Genomic DNA, 19,074 nt, shown 5'->3' with positions numbered 1-19,074 from the left:
TTGTTAGTCATGTAGAGCGGTGCTATAGTCTAAGTTACCTCATTTCAGAACCACAATCATTTTCAGTCACAATTACTGTCAGAGTGGTGTAGGATCTGTGTGTGTGGATAATATATTATACCCCGAAGCTGAAACACTGCATCCTCGTTTTGGCAGAATGTTTCGCCTTTGCAGTAACTTATGCTGTATTTGGAAAAGGACTGTTAGATTTTATAAATGTAAATCATTTGTGGACCTGTCAAGAGCATGTTTGAATCTATTTCTCTCAACCTATGCTGGACTGACCGCAAATTCTGAAATATTGTCTACTCCAGAAATATGAAATTACAGTATTCACACATCAATGGAAAAGGTGAACAGTCCTGAAGTTCAACTGTAGCCTATTGTTTAAACTGTGGTCCAGGTCAGATAAAGTATTTTGCTAAGTAGCCATTTACAATTGTGAAGTAGTTCCAATTAAATGGGACGAATGGTAGCCTTATTTTTGGGCTGTGTCAGGAGTATGAAAGCATCAGTCAAATTATATTTATTCTGCTAATTATTTTAGATTGCACAAACTCCTCACTAACGGCAAATGACAGAATCTTTTCACAATATTTTCCAGTAAAAAAAAAAGCCTAAGCGTGGCATATCCCCCATTTTCACAAAATACTGTCTGCTTGCAATTCAACCACTACATAGTGCATATGCACGGTCTAAAGTTTGCAGGGGATTAAGCACATTTGGTTCAGTTTTTATTAATGCCCATTTTTGCGTGAACTGGCACCTGTTTGAGTAGATTTTTTACTTAAATGATAATGTAAGTCCCCAGAGCACTACAACTGCTCCAACTGCGTTCATTATAACAAAGACCCAAAGGCTGAATGGAAAGAAATACACTGCTCAAAAAAATAAAGGGAACACTTAAACAACACAATGTAACTCCAAGTCAATCACACTTCTGTGAAATCAAACTGTCCACTTAGGAAGCAACACTGATTGACAATAAATTTCACATGCTGTTGTGCAAATGGAATAGACAAAAGGTGGAAATTATAGGCAATTAGCAAGACACCCCCAATAAAGGAGTGATTCTGCAGGTGGTGACCACAGACCACTTCTCAGTTCCTATGCTTCCTGGCTGATGTTTTGGTCACTTTTGAATGCTGGCGGTGCTTTCACTCTAGTGGTAGCATGAGACGGAGTCTACAACCCACACAAGTGGCTCAGGTAGTGCAGCTCATCCAGGATGGCACATCAATGCGAGCTGTGGCAAGGTTTGCTGTGTCTGTCAGCGTAGTGTCCAGAGCATGGAGGCGCTACCAGGAGACAGGCCAGTACATCAGGAGACGTGGAGGAGGCCGTAGGAGGGCAACAACCCAGCAGCAGGACCGCTACCTCCGCCTTTGTGCAATGAGGAGCACTGCCAGAGCCCTGCAAAATGACCTCCAGCAGGCCACAAATGTGCATGTGTCTGCTCAAACGGTCAGAAACAGACTCCATGAGGGTGGTATGAGGGCCCGACGTCCACAGGTGGGGGTTCTGCTTACAGCCCAACACCGTGCAGGACGTTTGACATTTGCCAGAGAACACCAAGATTGGCAAATTCGCCACTGGCGCCCTGTGCTCTTCACAGATGAAAGCAGGTTCACACTGAGCACATGTGACAGACGTGACAGAGTCTGGAGACGCCGTGGAGAACGTTCTGCTGCCTGCAACATCCTCCAGCATGACCGGTTTGGCGGTGGGTCAGTCATGGTGTGGGGTGGCATTTCTTTGTGGGGCCGCACATCCCTCCATGTGCTCGCCAGAGGTAGCCTGACTGCCATTAGGTACCGAGATGAGATCCTCAGAGCCCTTGTGAGACCATATGCTGACACATGCACATTTGTGGCCTGCTGGAGGTCATTTTGCAGGGCTCTGGCAGTGCTCCTCATTGCACAAAGGCAGAGGTAGCGGTCTTGCTGCTGGGTTGTTGCCCTCCTACGGCCTCCTCCACGTCTCCTGATGTACTGGCCTGTCTCCTGGTAGCGCCTCCATGCTCTGGACACTACGCTGACAGACACAGCAAACCTTCTTGCCACAGCTCGCATTGATGTGCCATCCTGGATGAGCTGCACTACCTGAGCCACTTGTGTGGGTTGTAGACTCCGTCTCATGCTACCACTAGAGTGAAAGCACCAGCCAGCATTCAAAAGTGACCAAAACATCAGCCAGGAAGCATAGGAACTGAGAAGTGGTCTGTGGTCACCACCTGCAGAATCACTCCTTTATTGGGGGTGTCTTGCTAATTGCCTATAATTTCCACCTTTTGTCTATTCCATTTGCACAACAGCATGTGAAATTTATTGTCAATCAGTGTTGCTTCCTAAGTGGACAGTTTGATTTCACAGAAGTGTGATTGACTTGGAGTTACATTGTGTTGTTTAAGTGTTCCCTTTATTTTTTTGAGCAGTGTACAATCCAAGGACATCATGGGGGACCACCAGAAACCAAAAGTGCCCAATTCAAAGTGTACATTTATGTTCAAATCCATCATGTTCCATCCTTCAGTTTAGAGGTAACATTTGATCATCACAGTCCCTTGTGTTAAAAAAAAGAAAAAAAAGCAACACTTCAGATCAATCCATTTATTATCCAGTTTCACATTCTGAATGATCAGCATTTTGTTTTACAGCAATCTCATGTTAGCAGTCCATGTACAGTAGCAGTTCTGACTGCCACGGTCAGAATATTTCAGTATTTAACACCAAGCCAAAGAAAATTGCACTTTTTTCTACTTCAAAACAGGATATTATAGACAGGATTCAACATCCATCAAAAATAACACCAAAGAAACCCACAAGGGCAGACTAAACATCAACTTATACAGATTACTTCTTTAAATTGCACAAAAATGCATAAATACTCATTACACAAATGTACAAAAATACTTGTACTCACTTTTTTGTTCAAATATAATCTAAACAGACAGATATTTTGTCAACTGGGTCGTTAGAGGATGCATTCAAAAGGTCCAAGGTTACAGACAGCGTCAGCATTCTTGGACAGGTTTACAGTTAAAGATCAGAGGAAGAAAAAGAAAACCCAGTGCATACATTATCCATTCTGAACAAAGAAAAAACAAAAATGACAAGTAACAAGATGTCTGCATCTACTTCGCAGGTAACATCGTAAGCAACTCAATCCAAGTTAATCTTCAAAGCAGCGAGACTAAGAATAATAAAAACATACTGTAGGGGTCCGCCGAGACCTCTCGCTATTATGGCAACATAAGCAATATGAAACGAGGACAAATGTTTGGATTTCTAATTCATGCCGAATACCTCAACATGGGTTGATTGTTGAGTCCCACCCACATTCAATAGAGAGCAGCTTGATCGTTTTCAGCACAGAGTTAGTTAGGTCCACTTCGAGAGAAGACTGCGCACACTTTTTTTGGGGGGGGGGGGGGCTGTACCGTCAAAGGCCAAAAAGTCAGATTGTCGTCCGCTTCAGATTGTCGTCCGCAACATGTTTCTACGGTCTCAAAATCCTCCTCTCAATTTTTCTGCGAGGAAAGCAACATCGGTAATGCACCTTAATGTCCGTTAAATAAACCTGATTTAAATTCAATCGAGTTCAGAATACCTTTACTCTGCTCTGAGGGAAAAACAAAAACCTTCAGGTAATGACTGGGATCTGGGGAGATCGAGAAAATGGTTTAAAAACATTGTTTTGCAAGTCCATACAAATTAGCCAACTGAAAGCCTCATGTGAAAGCTCAAGAAATAATGACATGGGCTGAGTCTGAAATGGCACCCACCCTATTCTCTACAGTGCACTACTTCCTATGTAGGCCCTTGTCAAAAGTTGTGTAGTAAGTAATAGGGTGCCATTTCAGATGCAGAGTTAGCTAGGCCTCTTGGGATGGGTCATACTTACTAAATACTTAACAGAACTGACGGGATTTCCATCCTGGTTGTGAGGTTTCAGATGGTGACGGGTACCAACGCATCTGGGGAATACAAAGCAGACTTATAGGGCACTCCAGCAGAAAAGTCCATGCTTGGGTCATGTTCCGCATTTGATTTATGAGACAAGGTAGTCCCTCCCTGTTGGTCTGTTTTCTTCCATGTGCTGCCTAATGAACACAACCCAGGTGAAATACTGGCCTAGTATTCTTCTGATCACCTTACCAGAGACAAAATTACTTTCAGGGTTACCAAATACTTGGTTGTGTGAATATTGCTTCAGACACTTTACAGACATTCAATTGTTACAGAGTAGCCATTGTTTGTCCGGTCAATAAATCTGATTTACACAGCAACAGAGTGCTCCTTTTTCTTTTTTCTCCCAGATAGTGACCAGTTGAAGTATCCTGGAGTAAGGAATGTTGTTTTAGCCACAGAGGTACTAAAAATGGGGAGACCAGAAATAATCAAAACAGGGGGGGGTCCATTCTGGGGGTGCTCCAAGTTCAAATAATGGACTTTCACCGACAAGACATTTAACATGCAGTACAACTCCACACGCCAGAAGGCATTAGTGTCAGTCTACTCTACAAAACATCCACTGAGTTGTACAGGAAAGCTACTGTTTTCAGACCCAATTTCTGTAGCTTTCACCACGTCGCCATTAGTCGTTTTCCTGTCCTGTCCCCCATTGGACAGTGCCACGCATCAGACCTTTGTGTTCCGGCCAAGGGCACCGGTAGGAGAACACCAGACAATGTGTTTGGCACTTCCATACCCTGTAGTCATGTTGCATTCTTTTTTTCCCCCCGGAACGCGCCCCTCAGAATGCCCCACATTCCTCGGGCCCCGCTGGGCTTGGAAAATAGACTTAACAATTAACTTCCTATGCAAATAGAATGAGAGGGAGCCTGTTAATGTATGAGAGGGAGCCCATCAATGAGCAGCCACCATTGTTGGGTCAAAGTTCAAGTAGCAGAGCTATTAGCCACAGGCTCCAGGGTGAAGTTTCCCCAAGGAACAGATACAGGAGGCTGCTGAGGGGAGGACAGCTCATAAATGCTTAAATGGAATGGTATCAACACATGAAAACCATATGTTTGATACCATTGCATTTATTCCAGACATTACTAGGTGCCCGTCCTCCCCAATTAAGGTGCTACCAGCCACCTGCAATACAAATCTAGGGGATCAGCATCTTCTCCCCTAATCCTAACCATTAGTGGGGCAAATGCAAAACTGGCTCAAGATCAGCATCTAGGGGTCGCTTCACTCTATACCTACCAACTGTGAGGGAGGTGGTTTTACTACAGTAAACAGAGCTACAGGGTGTGCAGGCTTTTGTTCCAGCCAGCACTAAACAATGCAGATCTAGCATCAGTAGTCTTTTCAATCATAATGAAAAAGAGGGAGGGTGAGGCTGAGCTATATCCCAGATATCCGTGTTCACAATATGTAGTTTTGGTGCCGGGCGGTTACTCGCCATTTATCTATGCATAGTCACTTTACCCATAATGTACATATTACGTCAATTACCTCTACTAACCTGTACCCCCGCACATTGACTCAGTACTGGTAGCCTTGTTAATTAACAGAATATTTACTAAATTAAATGTTTGTTTTAAACTTATTTTGTTTTAAACTGTGGTTTCCAATTGGTGTGTATACCACAACTATTAAGGGAACGGTTAGTACAATGCCACCCATGGAAAACTGCGATTGAATGTGTGAGTGAGAAAAGGCAACTGCATTCCCTTAAACCAGAATATTGGGAACAGCTACAGGAACAACATGCCCAAGACTTCAGGTACACTGTAGCCCTGAAGTACATAGATTCAGGTTGATATGTGCTGGCAGGTAGAAAACGGTCAACCCCTACACAGCTTTGACCTTTATTAACTCGCATTGAGTTATTGCCACGGCAATTCGCAGGAATGCCAGAGCCAACCAAAGGATTGGTCTGCTCACCGAGACCTGGTTCTCAGGACAACCAGTCACAACCGATTAAAGGTTTACAATGAACATCATTTAGAGTCATAGCACTCTAGTCACCAGAGTGCTGAGACACATTCTTATACTGTATGAAAATAGAATGTATGATATTTTACTTGTGACAAAGCCATCAAGATGCATATCCAGGGGCGAAGCAAGCAACTTAATTTCATTCAACAGATGTCATACACGAGAAACAACGCGAGACACCCCGTATTTAATGACACCTCATAATTCCATGTATCATACTTGAGGGTCAGAGTTCATTGGGAATAAAACAATGCTCTATCTGAGCAGTGCTGTCAAGACTGTCCTCACTCGTTTTAAGAGGTCATAAAAACAGCCAACACAGTGGAGAGGCTTGGCTAACGTTTAACAGGACTTTATGGGCAACAGATTCACTCAACGACCAATGCATAATCCAACCTGAGAGCCAATTAAAAACAGATTTTCTCTGTTGTGATCTCTTAGCAACGATTCCCGTGCACAGGAATGTTGTTGTGAGGAATTTTACGAAAGGAGTGAAGCAGACAGAGGTTGGACCCTTATTTTACTCCACTGGTGTGGTTTCTTACAGTATGCAAGACAGGCAGTCAGCGGGCTTGGTACCAAGCCCCCCAAATGCACACAGAATGGATCCCCTGTCATGCTGAACAGTACAGTGTCAGGTTGTGGATGTTTAAGGGTGGATAAGCTCACTACTGGTCCCTTAGTTCCATTTCAATCTGATGACATATCAAGAATGATTATCCAATTTTATTTGGTCTTAATCCCAATCCTGATGTGTATCCATGCATGTTCCACGATCATATGCTACACAGAGCAAGGGATGGTAAATGAGAGAGAGAGATGTTGAAGGGGCAGTAGACCCACCGGTTGGTCCCTCACCTGGGCGTGGAGGGCTGCGGCAGCAGCGGCAGCAGCCGGGTAGGTGAAGGCAGCATGGGGGAGCCCAGGGGGAAGCTCCGTGGTGTACAGTGGGTAAGGGGCCCACGCCTCGGGAGAGGCCGGGATCAGTGCTGCCCCCGTTAGGTCATCTATGAAAAAAGATATGCTCAAATGCGTAGTAGTAGTTCTGATCTCAATTTGGGAATTTCTTGGGGAGGGGGGGGGGGGGGGACATAAAGATCACTTTAGGGAGATATCAGTTAGCATCTCCCCATTTCAAAGCATTTGCTCCCTTTTGGTGCCTACTAAAAATGACTCTGGCCATGTTTAAAAAGTTGGAAAATGTAACTGGCCCTCCAGATTATTTTTGATTTAACGGAATATGATGTGTGAAATCAAGTTCCCAACCAAATCGTTTACACCGGTGTAAATATGTTAGATCAGTGATCCATGAATAAGGGCAGGAGGATGTATTGGTCAAGTATTCAAACTGGATCCATGTCCTGCTAGTCTGACTACAACAATCATCTCTTTCACCGTGCCTTACTTCTGGGGGACCCGTCATGAAGGATGAGAGCCGAGACTATTTAAAGTGTGGATTTAACAGTGTTGGGGGAGCAAAGCGCAGGTGCATGTGATTAAAAACCCTGGTGCTGCAGATTAATCAATACCACTGAGGACCCCTCTAAGTCCTGGTTCCAACAATCGTGGTGAATTTAATTGAAGTGGAACATTGTGCACTACCTAGTTGTGCCTGACCAGCCGAGATAAAACGACAATCTACTAGAGGTGAGTTAGTTGATCCAGCATCGTCTGTAGTGCATATTCTAAAAGGAGAGGGGGAAAGGAGGATTGGGGGAAGCCTATGTTCGCGTGGTGAGTGTTTCTAGGGTAGAGCCGCACACTTACATGGGTCCCGTGCAATGAAGTGTGCTCCTAGAGCTGGGTGGATATTTGTGGGGTTCGGTGTGGCCATCAGCTTACTCTTTGCCATCTTCGTGTTGGCTTTAGCGAACTCTAAGCGCAGGGTCTGGGGACTCTCGGGGTCAAAACGGATCCCCTAGGGAGAGATGGTGAACACTGTAAGGGGGTGGCGGTGGAGGGACTATACTCTGCGAAGAGGTGCAAAGTGCTCTTTAGTCTGCTCACATGCAGGTCAAATTCCTGTACCACGGTAACTCTTCAGAAGAGCCCATTGAGGAAAACACTTACACAGGGAGAGGGGGGGGTGTAGAGCTTCTGGCCAATATGGAAAAGGCCTTTTAGTTGACTGGTTAAACATGACTACATTAGTTGAACCATAGAGGTCAAATATATCACAGTAAAAACAGCCATCTTGTCACATTTCAACTGCATTATGGTAAGTAGACAATTGAGTCTTCTTCCGTAGTGGGCAGTCGTGACCCAACAATCTTGCATATTGGAATTGAAGTCAAGGTCAACATTCAGTTCCTATGTCAAGGTGTCAACCTGCAGTTCAGCATGAAAACAAATCCCCAAAGGTTGAAGAGGATTATTCAATAATTCAGGGCTAGCCTCACGTCCACTTATTAATGTCTGAATGACTGCGTACGTTTAATGCGTTCTTCGCAGCTTCAGCACCAGTCCGGTTGTCAAAGGTAACAAACCCGACAGGCTGGAAGAGAGAGCGAGAGAACAGAGCATCAGAGACAATACAGGGAAAGACTGATGGCCCTTAGATTGGCTAAAAGGTACACTGTTACATTTCCACATGCAAACAATGGTGTCTGTTAGCGGTAATAATGAAGGAATGAACCAAAGGAAACATTTAATATTTAGGCTACTAGAGCATCATTTGAAGGTATAAAATTGCAAGTCTACAGTACAATCAACTACAAGCATCCTCGCTCCCTTTGTACCTCTCATACCTCAGATATGGACCTAGTCTCACCTGCTTTGAAGTCAACTTAATAAGGGATCCTTCATAACCCTGCAAATACAAGTAAAACCACAAACACCTTGTAAGTCACCATAGAAATGGCAAGGTCACACAAGAACACCGAACTTGACAAGCTAGACACACTTATTAAGCATGTCAATTCGGCAAATCAGGAAAAAACTAATAGTTCAGACGTTTGACAAAATATTCTGGCCTACCTTGAATGGTCTGAAGAGCAGGTAGAGTTCCCGTGGCTTGATATCAACTGGAAGGCCGCTGACAAAGAGAGTTCGTACCTGGAAACACAAAATGCTAAATTGAGACACACGCTACTAAAAAGGTCAGATTAGGTTGGGTATAAAGAGCACAAGAGATCATCCAAGAGTGAGGGTTGAGGCAATATGCATACCCCCAATTTAAAACCTGGCTATGCTATTTTTATGCTTTGATTCTGAACACATTTTGTCCTGGCAACAGGACTATTGGTTTTGGGATTCAGAAACCAATGTTTGAGTTTATTTTACCTTTAAACTAGGCAAGTCAGTTAAGAACAAATTCTTATTTTCAATGACAGCCTAGGAACAGTGCCTTGTTCAGGGGCAGAACAACATTTTACCTTGTCAGCGTGGGGATTTTATCTTGCAACCTTTCGGTTACTAGTCCAACGCTCTAACCACTAGGCTACCCTGACGCCCCGAGTGAGGCCGGCATGGGAGAATAGAATGAAAAGCGCAAGACAGAAACAACCCTATTTTGATTAAAATTTAAGATAAGTTTATATATTCAATAGTAATAATTTGTCCATGTCCTTTTTTTAATTAGCTCAATAGGTCAAGTAGCCCATTTCTGATGTAGCTTCAAATTCCAGATAACACAACTTATGTCAGAATGTGTGAAGAAGCCAACCAATGCACATGAGAATGCAGAGTTTACTAGCTGAAGCACAGACGCCTCAGAGGTGTACATTTAATATTGAAAGCGAAAATCTAGCTATTACAACTATCAGCATTGATATATTCATTGTTGTGAATTGAAATGATTGTAAGTTGAACTTCAGGGTTCATTTGGGTACAGCTTTGAGCCTTTAACACTCACTCGGCACCTTAAGGCTACAGAAGCGTGTATATTGCCTTGTGAAGTCACCCCAGCTGTTTAATTTCAGGTTTGCCATTCTTACCTTCTGTAGCATTTTTCACTGAGGCTTACTTTGGAAAAAATGACATTTTCATAAAAATTTCACTGGTATACCTGTGTGTCATTCCTAACATTGGCTTTTAATGGGCTTTGGGCAAAATGTGCAAATACCAGAACACTTAATATACAGGTATTCAGAGACTTCTGCCAATGTACAGCTAATCTGTGAGAATGTTTTTGCACTAGATAGGATGAGAACAAGTGAACGCCAGGCTTTCGAAGGAATAAATGTGAACACCACCTAGGGCTCATATTAACAGGCCTTTTGGGAAAATTATGGCCACTTCAGCCAAAGGGAACTGATACTTGTTAAATTGAACCTGCCGATTAAACACAAGGGTGAATGGCATCTAATTTTAGAACAAATGGGCATCACAGCTTTTTCCAGACAGAGGATGTGAGGAATCAAGAAAAGACTAAATTTAGAAAGCCTATTTCAGAACCTAGCCAAGCATATGGTCGAGGTTTCTGGACATTAAAAGGGAGGATAAGGATGCACACACACACACAACAAAAGGCAATAAAGACATGCATTTTCCTTATTCAGGACAGATGGTAATTTCCAACAATACACTGGAAATTACTCAACGCTTCAGACACCATGAGTATATTATTCCTGGGAGAACACAATCAATTGATTTCTAACAAGGGTAATTACAATAGCAGCACGGTAACTAACACCCATCTAGCAATTCAGAGAAAAAAGTAAATAATCTTAAAGCTGGAATCAGTAATGGTGAAACTGCCACGCCCATTTCCGATATTACAACAAAAGAAAACAACGAAGACTTTCCCCTCAGAACAGCAGATTATGTATTGCGATATATATATTTTTTAAAACCACAATTCTAAAATGGTCCTCGCCTCAGTTTCATAAACAAAAAAACAAGGTGCTGAGGTGAACAGTGCACCGTTTCCCGTAATGTGGATTCCAGCTTAAAAGCATGCAATGCTCAGGTGGTAAATTAAAATACAGATCATTGCACTTTGTGAAGAAATTCACAAGTGACATTTTGCACACATTTTCTGCTCAATTAAAATAGGAAAAGGTTGACTTTTTCCCTGGGGCCTACACACTTGGGTTAGGGTTGAAGGACTTGATTGGTATGAGCAAACTTCTACCTAAACTACCAGGGGGAGCTATTACCATATTTCTTACACTTGTTACATCCTTTCAGATCGCCACAAGTGTGTAGGGTTTAGTTGTCTATTTGGGATTGGGCTGTAGGCTACAGGTACTGAAGCCTTAGAGAATACCTGTACACTGGAGGACATTTACAACAGTAAGCCCTATGAAACAAGAACAGTACCCCTGGTCCAAAAGCTGACTTCAGATCACCGAGGACATAAATGACGGATGACTACTGAATTTCGTTTATCCGGTAAGACAAGGCACAATGAACTGAAATCTAGGTCTTAACTTTGAAGAAACATGAAACTCACCAAAATAGTCATATTCATCCAATTATTCTACAGTCACTTCATTGGCTTTTGACAAAGATCCAAAATGCATTCAGGGCCTGTAACATTTCCATGAGCAAGGTCGCAACAGCCTCAGCACAATTGGTAGATTGAACTCAAGTGAACAAATTATTATACTGCCTCCTACTGGAGGATTTTACATTGGTTTTTGTAGGCATAATTGCTTGACAGGGCTGGCAGTGCATTCAAGAGCTTCCATTGGACCAAAGCTGTGCAGTTTCATCACTGTAGCTATACATTCAAGGGCCAAGGCTAGACAGTAAACATGCAGATTAAACGATATACAGTACCAGTCAAGTTTGGAAACTCATTCAAGGGATTTTTTATTTTTAATATTTTCTACACGGTAGAATGAAGGCATCAAAACTATTAACACATGGAATCATGTAGTAACCCAAACAAAGTGTTTAACAAATCAAAATACATTTGAGTCTTCAAAAGTAGCCAATCTTTGCATTAATGACAGCTTTGCACACTCTTGGCATTCTCTCAACCAGCTTCATGAGAAATGCTTTTCCAACAGTCTTGGAGTTCACACATGCTGAGCTCGTTGGCTGCTTTTCCAACTCATCCCAAACTGGGTTGAGGTTGGGGGATTGTGGAGGCCAGGTCATCTGATGCAGCACTCCAGCACTCTAATTCTTGGTCAAATAGCCCTTACACAGCCTGGAGGTATGTTAGGCGATTGCCCTGTTGAAAAACAAATGATAGTGGGACTAAGCGCAAACCAGATGGGATGGCGAATCGCTGCAGAATGCAGTGGTAGCCATGCTGGTTAAGTGTGCTTTGAATTCTAAATAAATCACTGACATGGTCACCAGCAAAGAACCCCCACAGCTCCATGAAGAGTTCCGTTCATCTACCCTGCGTCTCACAAAGACATAGCGGTTGGAACCAACAGATTTCCACCGGTCTAATGTCCATTGCTCGAGTTTGACACAAGCAAGTCTCTTCTTACTGGTGTCCTTTAGTAGTGGTTTCTTTGCAGCAATTCAACCATGAAGGCCTGATTCACAGTCTGAACAGTTGATATTGAGATGTGTCTGTTACTTGAACTCATTTATTTGGGCTGCAATTTGAGGCTGGTAACTCAAATGAACTTATCCTCCGCAGCAGAGGTAACTCTGGGTCTTTCCTGTGGCGGCCCTCATGAGCCAGTTTCATCATAGCGCTTGATGGTTTGTGACTGCACTTGAAGAAACGTTCAAAGTTCTTTACATTTTCCTGATTGACTGACCGTCATGTCTTAAAGTAATGGACTGTCATTTCTCTTTGCTTATTTGTGCTGTTCTTGCCATAATAATGGACTCAGTCTAATCAAATAGGGCTCTCTTCTGTATACCACCTCTACCTTGTCACAACACAACTGATTGGCTCAAATGCATTAAGTAAAGAAATTCCACAAATTAACAAGGTGATGTTAATTGAAATGCATTGCAGGTGACTACCTCGAAGCTGGCTGACAGAATGCCAAGAAATTGCAAAGCTTTAAATCAAGGCAAAGGGTGCCTATTTGAACCGCAAATATATTTTGATTTGTTTATTTCATAGTTTGTGTCCTCAATATTATTCTACAATGTAGAAAATAGTACAAAATGAAAAACCCTGGAATGAATAGCTGTCCAAACTTTTGACTGGTACTGTACACAACCGTTCAAAAGTTTGGGTTCACTTAGAAAGGTCCTTGTTTTTGAAAGAACATCTTGTCCATTAAATTAACGTCACATTGATCAGAAATACGGTGTAGACATTGTTAATGTTGTAAATGACTATTGTAGCTGGAAACAGCTGATTGTTTATGGAATATCTACATACGTGTACAATCAGCTGTTTCCAGCTACAATAGTCATTTACAAAATGAACAATGTCTACAGTGTATTTCTGATCAATTTGATGTTATTTTAATGGATAAAATGTGCTCTCAAAAACAAGGACATTTCTAAGTGACCCCAAACTTTTGAACGGTAGTGTACATCTTAAAGGATTCCCCACTAATAGCTAGCCCTTATTAATATTTGTAATTTAGCAGGACTTACAGTAGTGACTGAATACATTTTATACTGGTCCACCATGTGAATCGAACCCACAACCCTGGACATGCTACGCCACACAGGACATGTCATACAGTGCATTCGGAAAGTATTCAGACCCTTTGACTTTTTCCACATTGTTATTTTACAGCCTTAATCTAAAATTGATTAAATTGTCCCCCCACCCTCAATACCCCATAATGAAAAAGCTAAAACCGATTTTTAGAAATAAAAAAATGGAAATAACACATTTACGTAAGTATTCAAACCCTTTACTCAGTACTTTGTTGAAGCACCTTCGGGCAGCAATTACAGCCTTAAATCTTCTTGGGTATGAGGCTACAAGCTTGGCACACCTGTATTTAGGGAGTTTCTCCCATTCTTCTCTGCAGATCCTCTCAAGCTCTGTCAGGTTGGATGTGGAGCATTGCTGCACAGCTATTTTCAGGTCTCTCCAGAGATGTTCGATCAGGTTCAAGGTTCACATCAAGGATCTGTACTTTGCTCCATTCATCTTTCCCTCGATCCTGATTGGTCTCCCAGTCCCTGCCGCTGAATAACATCCCCACAGCATTTGTCCACCACCACCATGCTTCACCGTAGGGATGGTGCCAGGTTTCCTCCAGACATGCTTGGCATTCAGGCAAAAGAGTTCAATATTGGTTTCATCAGACCAGAGAATCTTGTTTCTCAAGGTCTTAGAGTCTTTAGGTGCCGTCTGGCCACTACCATGAAGGCCTAACTGGTGGAGTGCTGAAGAGATGGTTGCCCTTCTGGAATGTTCTCCCATCTCCACGTAGGAACTCTGGAGCTCTGTCAGTGACCAACACTCCCTGACCAAGGCCCTTCTCCCCCGATTGCTCAGTTTGGCTGGGCGCCCAGCTCTAGGGAGAGTATTGGTGGTCCTTAACTTCTTCCATTTAAGAATGGAGGACACTTCTTGGGGACCATCAACACTGCAGAAATGTTTTGGCACAGTTCTGGGGAAGGGTACCTAGACACAATCCTGTCTGAGCTCTACGGACAATTCCTTCAACCTCATGGCTTGGTTTTTGCTCTGACATGCACCGTCAACTGTGGGACCTTATATAGGACAGGCGTGTGCCTTTTCAAATCATGTCCAATCAATTGAATTTACCACAGGTGGACTCCAATCAAGTTGTAGAAACATCTCAATGATGATCAATGGAAACAGGATGCACCTGAGCACAATTGAGTGTCATAGCAAAGGTTTTGAATACAGATGTAAATACGGTGTTTTTTATATATTTGCAAAATGTCTAAAAACCTGTTTCGCTTTGTCATTATGGGGTGTTGTGTAGATTGATGAAACTTTACATATATATATTTTTTTAAATCAATTTTAGAATGAGGCCGTATTGTAACAAAACTTGGAAAAAGTCTAGGGTTCTGAAAACTTTCCATAGGCACTGTATATCACATTGAAGAGACAATCTCAAATTCAATTAGCAGTATCACCACTTTTTTACTATAAAGCTAAGAGATGGGGCTGGAGAAACTATTCAAATTCATAGATTGAGCTATGGATGCAAATAATGAAAATCCATGAGTTCAAGTTTAACACATTGAAGCTAAACAATAATATAAATTGTTTACAATGGAGTAAAACAACATTTCAGTTCTTCATGGGGTAATAGTTGTACTATTAAAGCTCATTAGGGGTAGCCTACAAATAATATTCTTCAAGAATCTATGGGTACATTTAATTATAAACTGGGTAGTACGAGCCTTGAATGCTGATTGGCTGACATATATACCACAGGTATGACAAAACATTTGTTACATTGGTAACCAGTTTATAATAGCAATAAGTCACCTTGCGGGTTTGTGGTATATCGCCAATATACCACGACTAAGGACTGTATCCAGGCATTCCACGTTGCGTCGTGTGTAAAAATAGCCCATACCCCTTGTGCCTTATTGCTTAAATGACCATTGAATAGCAGTAATTGCAGATTGTTCCAGTAGGCCTACTTGTAGATTATGTGCAGTGTGTATTTTGATTATGCATTACCCTCCCCATAGTAGTGAAGTAGCCTCCAAAACCCATCAAATATGCTGTATTTAATAAAAACGCAGTTGCAGCCAATTCATGCTTTAAAAATATTGGGGAATCAAATGTTCAGCAATTAAGGTCTCAATTATGAAGGGAAGACTAAGCTGAACATACATCCCACACAGAATCGAAATCCAACCTTTTTTTCCTGAAATGATCAAGGTCAAGGGTGACTAATAAAACGATGAGATTCCCACAGGCCCCCCACTGTTTGTAAATAATATTTCGACTTACGAGATCCTCCCTTTAGTTTGCAAGTAGTGAACTCGTAAAGTATCTTTGCCTTTACAAGACACAAGACGAAAAAAATTGTAGCAATATTTGTGGTTTGATCGCACGCTGACTTTCCCACAAGGTAGCCTACGTTACAGGTGTGTCGCATAGTGTCAATCCACCGAAAGACCCAAATGTGATGCTAAAAGTCAACATGTTTTTGGTCTACTTGCCCCATAATATCCTTATCCAATATATTGACTTGGTCAAAAATAATACAAGGTACTATGTTGAAGTGTGAAAAGAACAGTGAATTCGGAGTAAAAAATATAAAAGTAGCCTCATTCCTACATTTGGATTTATATGGCGCAATTTGCAAGGCCTACAGAAGTGTAAGATACAACGAACCTAGGCTACAAAGGAAGATACATGCGCTACAAGTTTACACAATATGCAAATCAGTCTTAAATGTAATAAGACTTCTTGGAATCCTCAGACCTGAAAAAAGCGACAAACGCCACTGACACGCTCAATAAAAGTGTGCAACAAAACACCAAGGACTAATCTCCCCCTTACCTCCTCTTCCAAGGATACAACATTGTTGTTCGGCTCAGAATCAGATTTGAGACTCATTGTGTTACTTTTGCGCTTCTTTGTATAAGACAAAAGTAGGTTTTCCCTGTTGGTGGATTTTTCTCTGAAGTGCTTTAAAGTTGCGGAAGAAATCTTGGTGCCGTTTCGTGAGACTGGAGTTAAAGGGTGACCAGGTGAAGCCGTGCTGTAAAGCCAAAAGTATCCGAGGAACCACAAAATAAGTTAAACTAAAGGTGAAATAGTGGATAGGTGCACTGTGAAGGTGAGAGAAAGGTTAAAAAAAAACAAGTGCTCTTGTTTCCCCCTTGCTCACATCAAGCTCGTTTGCGTCAAAATGAAATAAGGGAGAAAAAAATAATCGACCTAGGAAAATCTTTAAGGTGAGGTGTCCACGCCGTTGTCCCTCGTCCTCTGCTTTGCAATTTGCTCATCAATTACATTAAAAGCCAAAGCGAATGACTTGCACTCATCTCTGATGGCTCTCAGCTTGTCCAACAAAGCCCAACCCACTCCACCACCGTCAATCATTGGGCTACTTCAAAAAGGAAAATGAAAGGTCCAATGCAGGCGTTTTTATCTCGACATCAAATCATTTCTGGGTAACAATTAAGTACCTTACTGCGATTGTTTCAATTGGTCAAAAATAAACAAAAATAGATTTTTAGCAATAGCAATTTCTCAAGCTATAATTTTGCTAGGAGTGTCTAGAGTTTTTTTTTTCAAAGTACAATCCACAATCCATTAATCCGATTTAGCATCATTTGATTTTAGTAGCATTTTTCGTTAAACTAATTTTAAATACTAATTTCGTCACATTTATGTGGTAAAAAGGGAAATCTAGATTAAAATAAAGGTCCTATTTATCAAATTACTATAGGTGGAATTAGGTGTTTTTGTTTGGCGTCAAAATGACCCCAGTATGAGGGTTAATAAAATGCTTCTTTGCACATAATTGATTAATGGGAAAATAATGAGAAACTCTCATATATTATTGAATACTATTACACATATTATAACAAACAAAAATATTTACTGTAAATAGTGATTATTATAATGTCGATATTAATAGTTTAGACAATAAACTGTAAGAGCTCCCCCTTTCTGATGGCAGAGGAGGCCTATGTAATATCTTTGTCTACCTCTTAAAAATAATAGTGCTTAGGTTTAGATAATACTGTATAAATGTAAGTTTTATGTTTTTCAATTTGTTTTTAATGCTATTCACAAAAAGTCGTCAAAGATGGTTGCATTGCTTTATTGTCTAATTCTATAGGTTAAGACAAATTTGCCCAAGAATATCAATGCAGAAAGAAAACAATATAAAATAATATAATGCCCTATATGCATTTTGAGATTTTATTTCATTTACATGTTTTATTTGTATAATATATAAAAGGGGATGAAAAGGAATAAAACAAATTGGTTGAATAATACATTTTATAAGAATAATTGTATGATTTTCCCCCAAATTTATTAAAAACACGTTCTAAAAAACAAAATAAGAAGACTAAAGAAGGACCTCCCAAGTTTTCCATCTCGACAATGCATCATATCAGTTAAGAGGTTACAATTAGTGCCTCATGTTTTCTTTGCCTGTGATTAACCCTGTCCTGGGCTGTGCCCTGCATGCTGTGTGGTGCAGAATTAGCTGCTAATGAAGCGATCAAGGGGAGGCTCCATCTCTGATGACGAATCCCAGACCTCCAGAGGTCTTGATACGGAGCAAAACAACACCTAACACCCCAGCACCAGTTCAGCCAAAAGGGGGGAGAGGGCGGAAACTTGTGCCCTGCCCTCCCTCCCTACACTAATCTCAATTTCTCCCCAATGATGGCCCCTGGTCCTGCCCATAGAGATAGATAGACGACTCTAGTGCCCAAAAGCCTGTTTTAGCATGGCCAGTGCCATTAAGGACTTTCACCATTTTGAAGTAGTCAACTTCCTATGGGTTAAGGAAGGATCACATGATTCCATCCAGGTCACCAGGGGGGATAAGACAATTAATTAAACTTGTGAGGAAACATTCCATAACCGCACGTGGCAGTAAGTCGCCAACCTTGGCTTTATACCTGTTCAAACAACACACTATAGGTGGCAGTGTGAACCCTTTCCGTTTGTTTGACAACTCATAGAAGTAGTAGAAGAAGAAAATGGACTACTTCAAAATGGAGATGTCCTCAATGGAGGCCATGCTCTCACAAACGCCATAATAAGACAGATACAATGATGTAAGTCTATGGTCCTGCATCAATTCCCTCAGGTGTCGGTAAAAATGTTTTGTACAGAGCTCTGCCTGGCCCGCTCTATCTCTGTAATCTCTGACGCGAGCGTAGGCGCTCATCGCAAACTGCCCTAGTTCCTCAATTAAAGAAGAATGTCACAGAATGTTATAGAAACATGCAGTCGAATAAAATGCTTCGGAGAAGGAGTGGATATTTAATTAAAAGGGGAGATTAGCCTAGGTTTTCAGCATCAGCGAAGTGGGGGGCCTTGTTTAAGTGTGTGAGACCCCGTTGGAGGCTGTCCGTTGATATATTAAACAGTTTTCCTCTCCTCAGGAGTGTGGAGCTAGCTTGTGTCTCCACGAGCATACCGTTTCCTGACTTTGTGTGGGAACACAATTAGGGAAAGGCCGGGCTCTCGAGGGGGGGGGGGCTCTGGAAATATTTGGTTCTTTTGTAATCATTGACCCAATGTTGTTTCTTACAGCCAGGCCTATAAATAGACACCAGGGCCTCTTTCGTTTTCCCCTCCCTAGCTTTCTATCAAACT

The 19,074-nt window shown here is 41.7% G+C and overlaps 1 protein-coding gene across 7 annotated transcripts; it reads right to left on the bottom strand.

The window, feature by feature from the left end:
* Positions 1 to 2,593: 2,593 nt before the first annotated feature.
* rbpms2a (RNA binding protein, mRNA processing factor 2a) lies at positions 2,594 to 16,787 on the bottom strand. Of its 7 annotated transcripts, none has more exons than XM_039017152.1 (9): positions 16,666 to 16,775; positions 16,285 to 16,486; positions 8,931 to 9,008; positions 8,725 to 8,763; positions 8,386 to 8,448; positions 7,722 to 7,872; positions 6,798 to 6,961; positions 3,904 to 3,976; positions 2,594 to 3,529 (listed from the first exon to the last, which is right to left on the bottom strand). In XM_039017152.1, the coding sequence occupies exons 1-8, from the start codon at positions 16,731 to 16,733 to the stop codon at positions 3,911 to 3,913; spliced, it is 831 nt and encodes a 276-aa protein (XP_038873080.1). In that variant the 5' UTR covers positions 16,734 to 16,775; the 3' UTR covers positions 2,594 to 3,529; positions 3,904 to 3,910. The 7 variants fall into 7 exon arrangements, with proteins under 7 accessions (XP_038873080.1, XP_038873079.1, XP_038873084.1 ...); XM_039017151.1 differs by having other exon boundaries at positions 2,594 to 3,660; positions 16,666 to 16,774; XM_039017156.1 differs by having other exon boundaries at positions 6,813 to 6,961; positions 16,666 to 16,770.
* Positions 16,788 to 19,074: the final 2,287 nt, after the last annotated feature.

Source organism: Salvelinus namaycush, chromosome 21 (genome assembly GCF_016432855.1).
Source record: "Salvelinus namaycush isolate Seneca chromosome 21, SaNama_1.0, whole genome shotgun sequence".
NCBI classification, from domain to species: domain Eukaryota; kingdom Metazoa; phylum Chordata; class Actinopteri; order Salmoniformes; family Salmonidae; genus Salvelinus; species Salvelinus namaycush.
The sequence above is the reverse complement of the archived record's forward strand: the minus strand, read 5'-3'. Positions and strand labels throughout refer to the sequence as shown.

Excerpts from the sequence above, each read along its gene's own strand:
- rbpms2a (XM_039017152.1), bottom strand. The coding sequence starts at position 16,733 with ATGAGCAAATTGCAAAGCAGAGGACGAGGGACAACGGCGTGGACACCT. Across the intron at positions 16,487-16,665 it reads CACCTTAAAGATTTTCCTAG|CACGGCTTCACCTGGTCACC; the intron begins GTCGATTATTTT and ends TTGGCTTTACAG. Across the intron at positions 7,873-8,385 it reads CTGCGAAGAACGCATTAAAC|GGGATCCGTTTTGACCCCGA; the intron begins GTACGCAGTCAT and ends ATCTCTCCCTAG.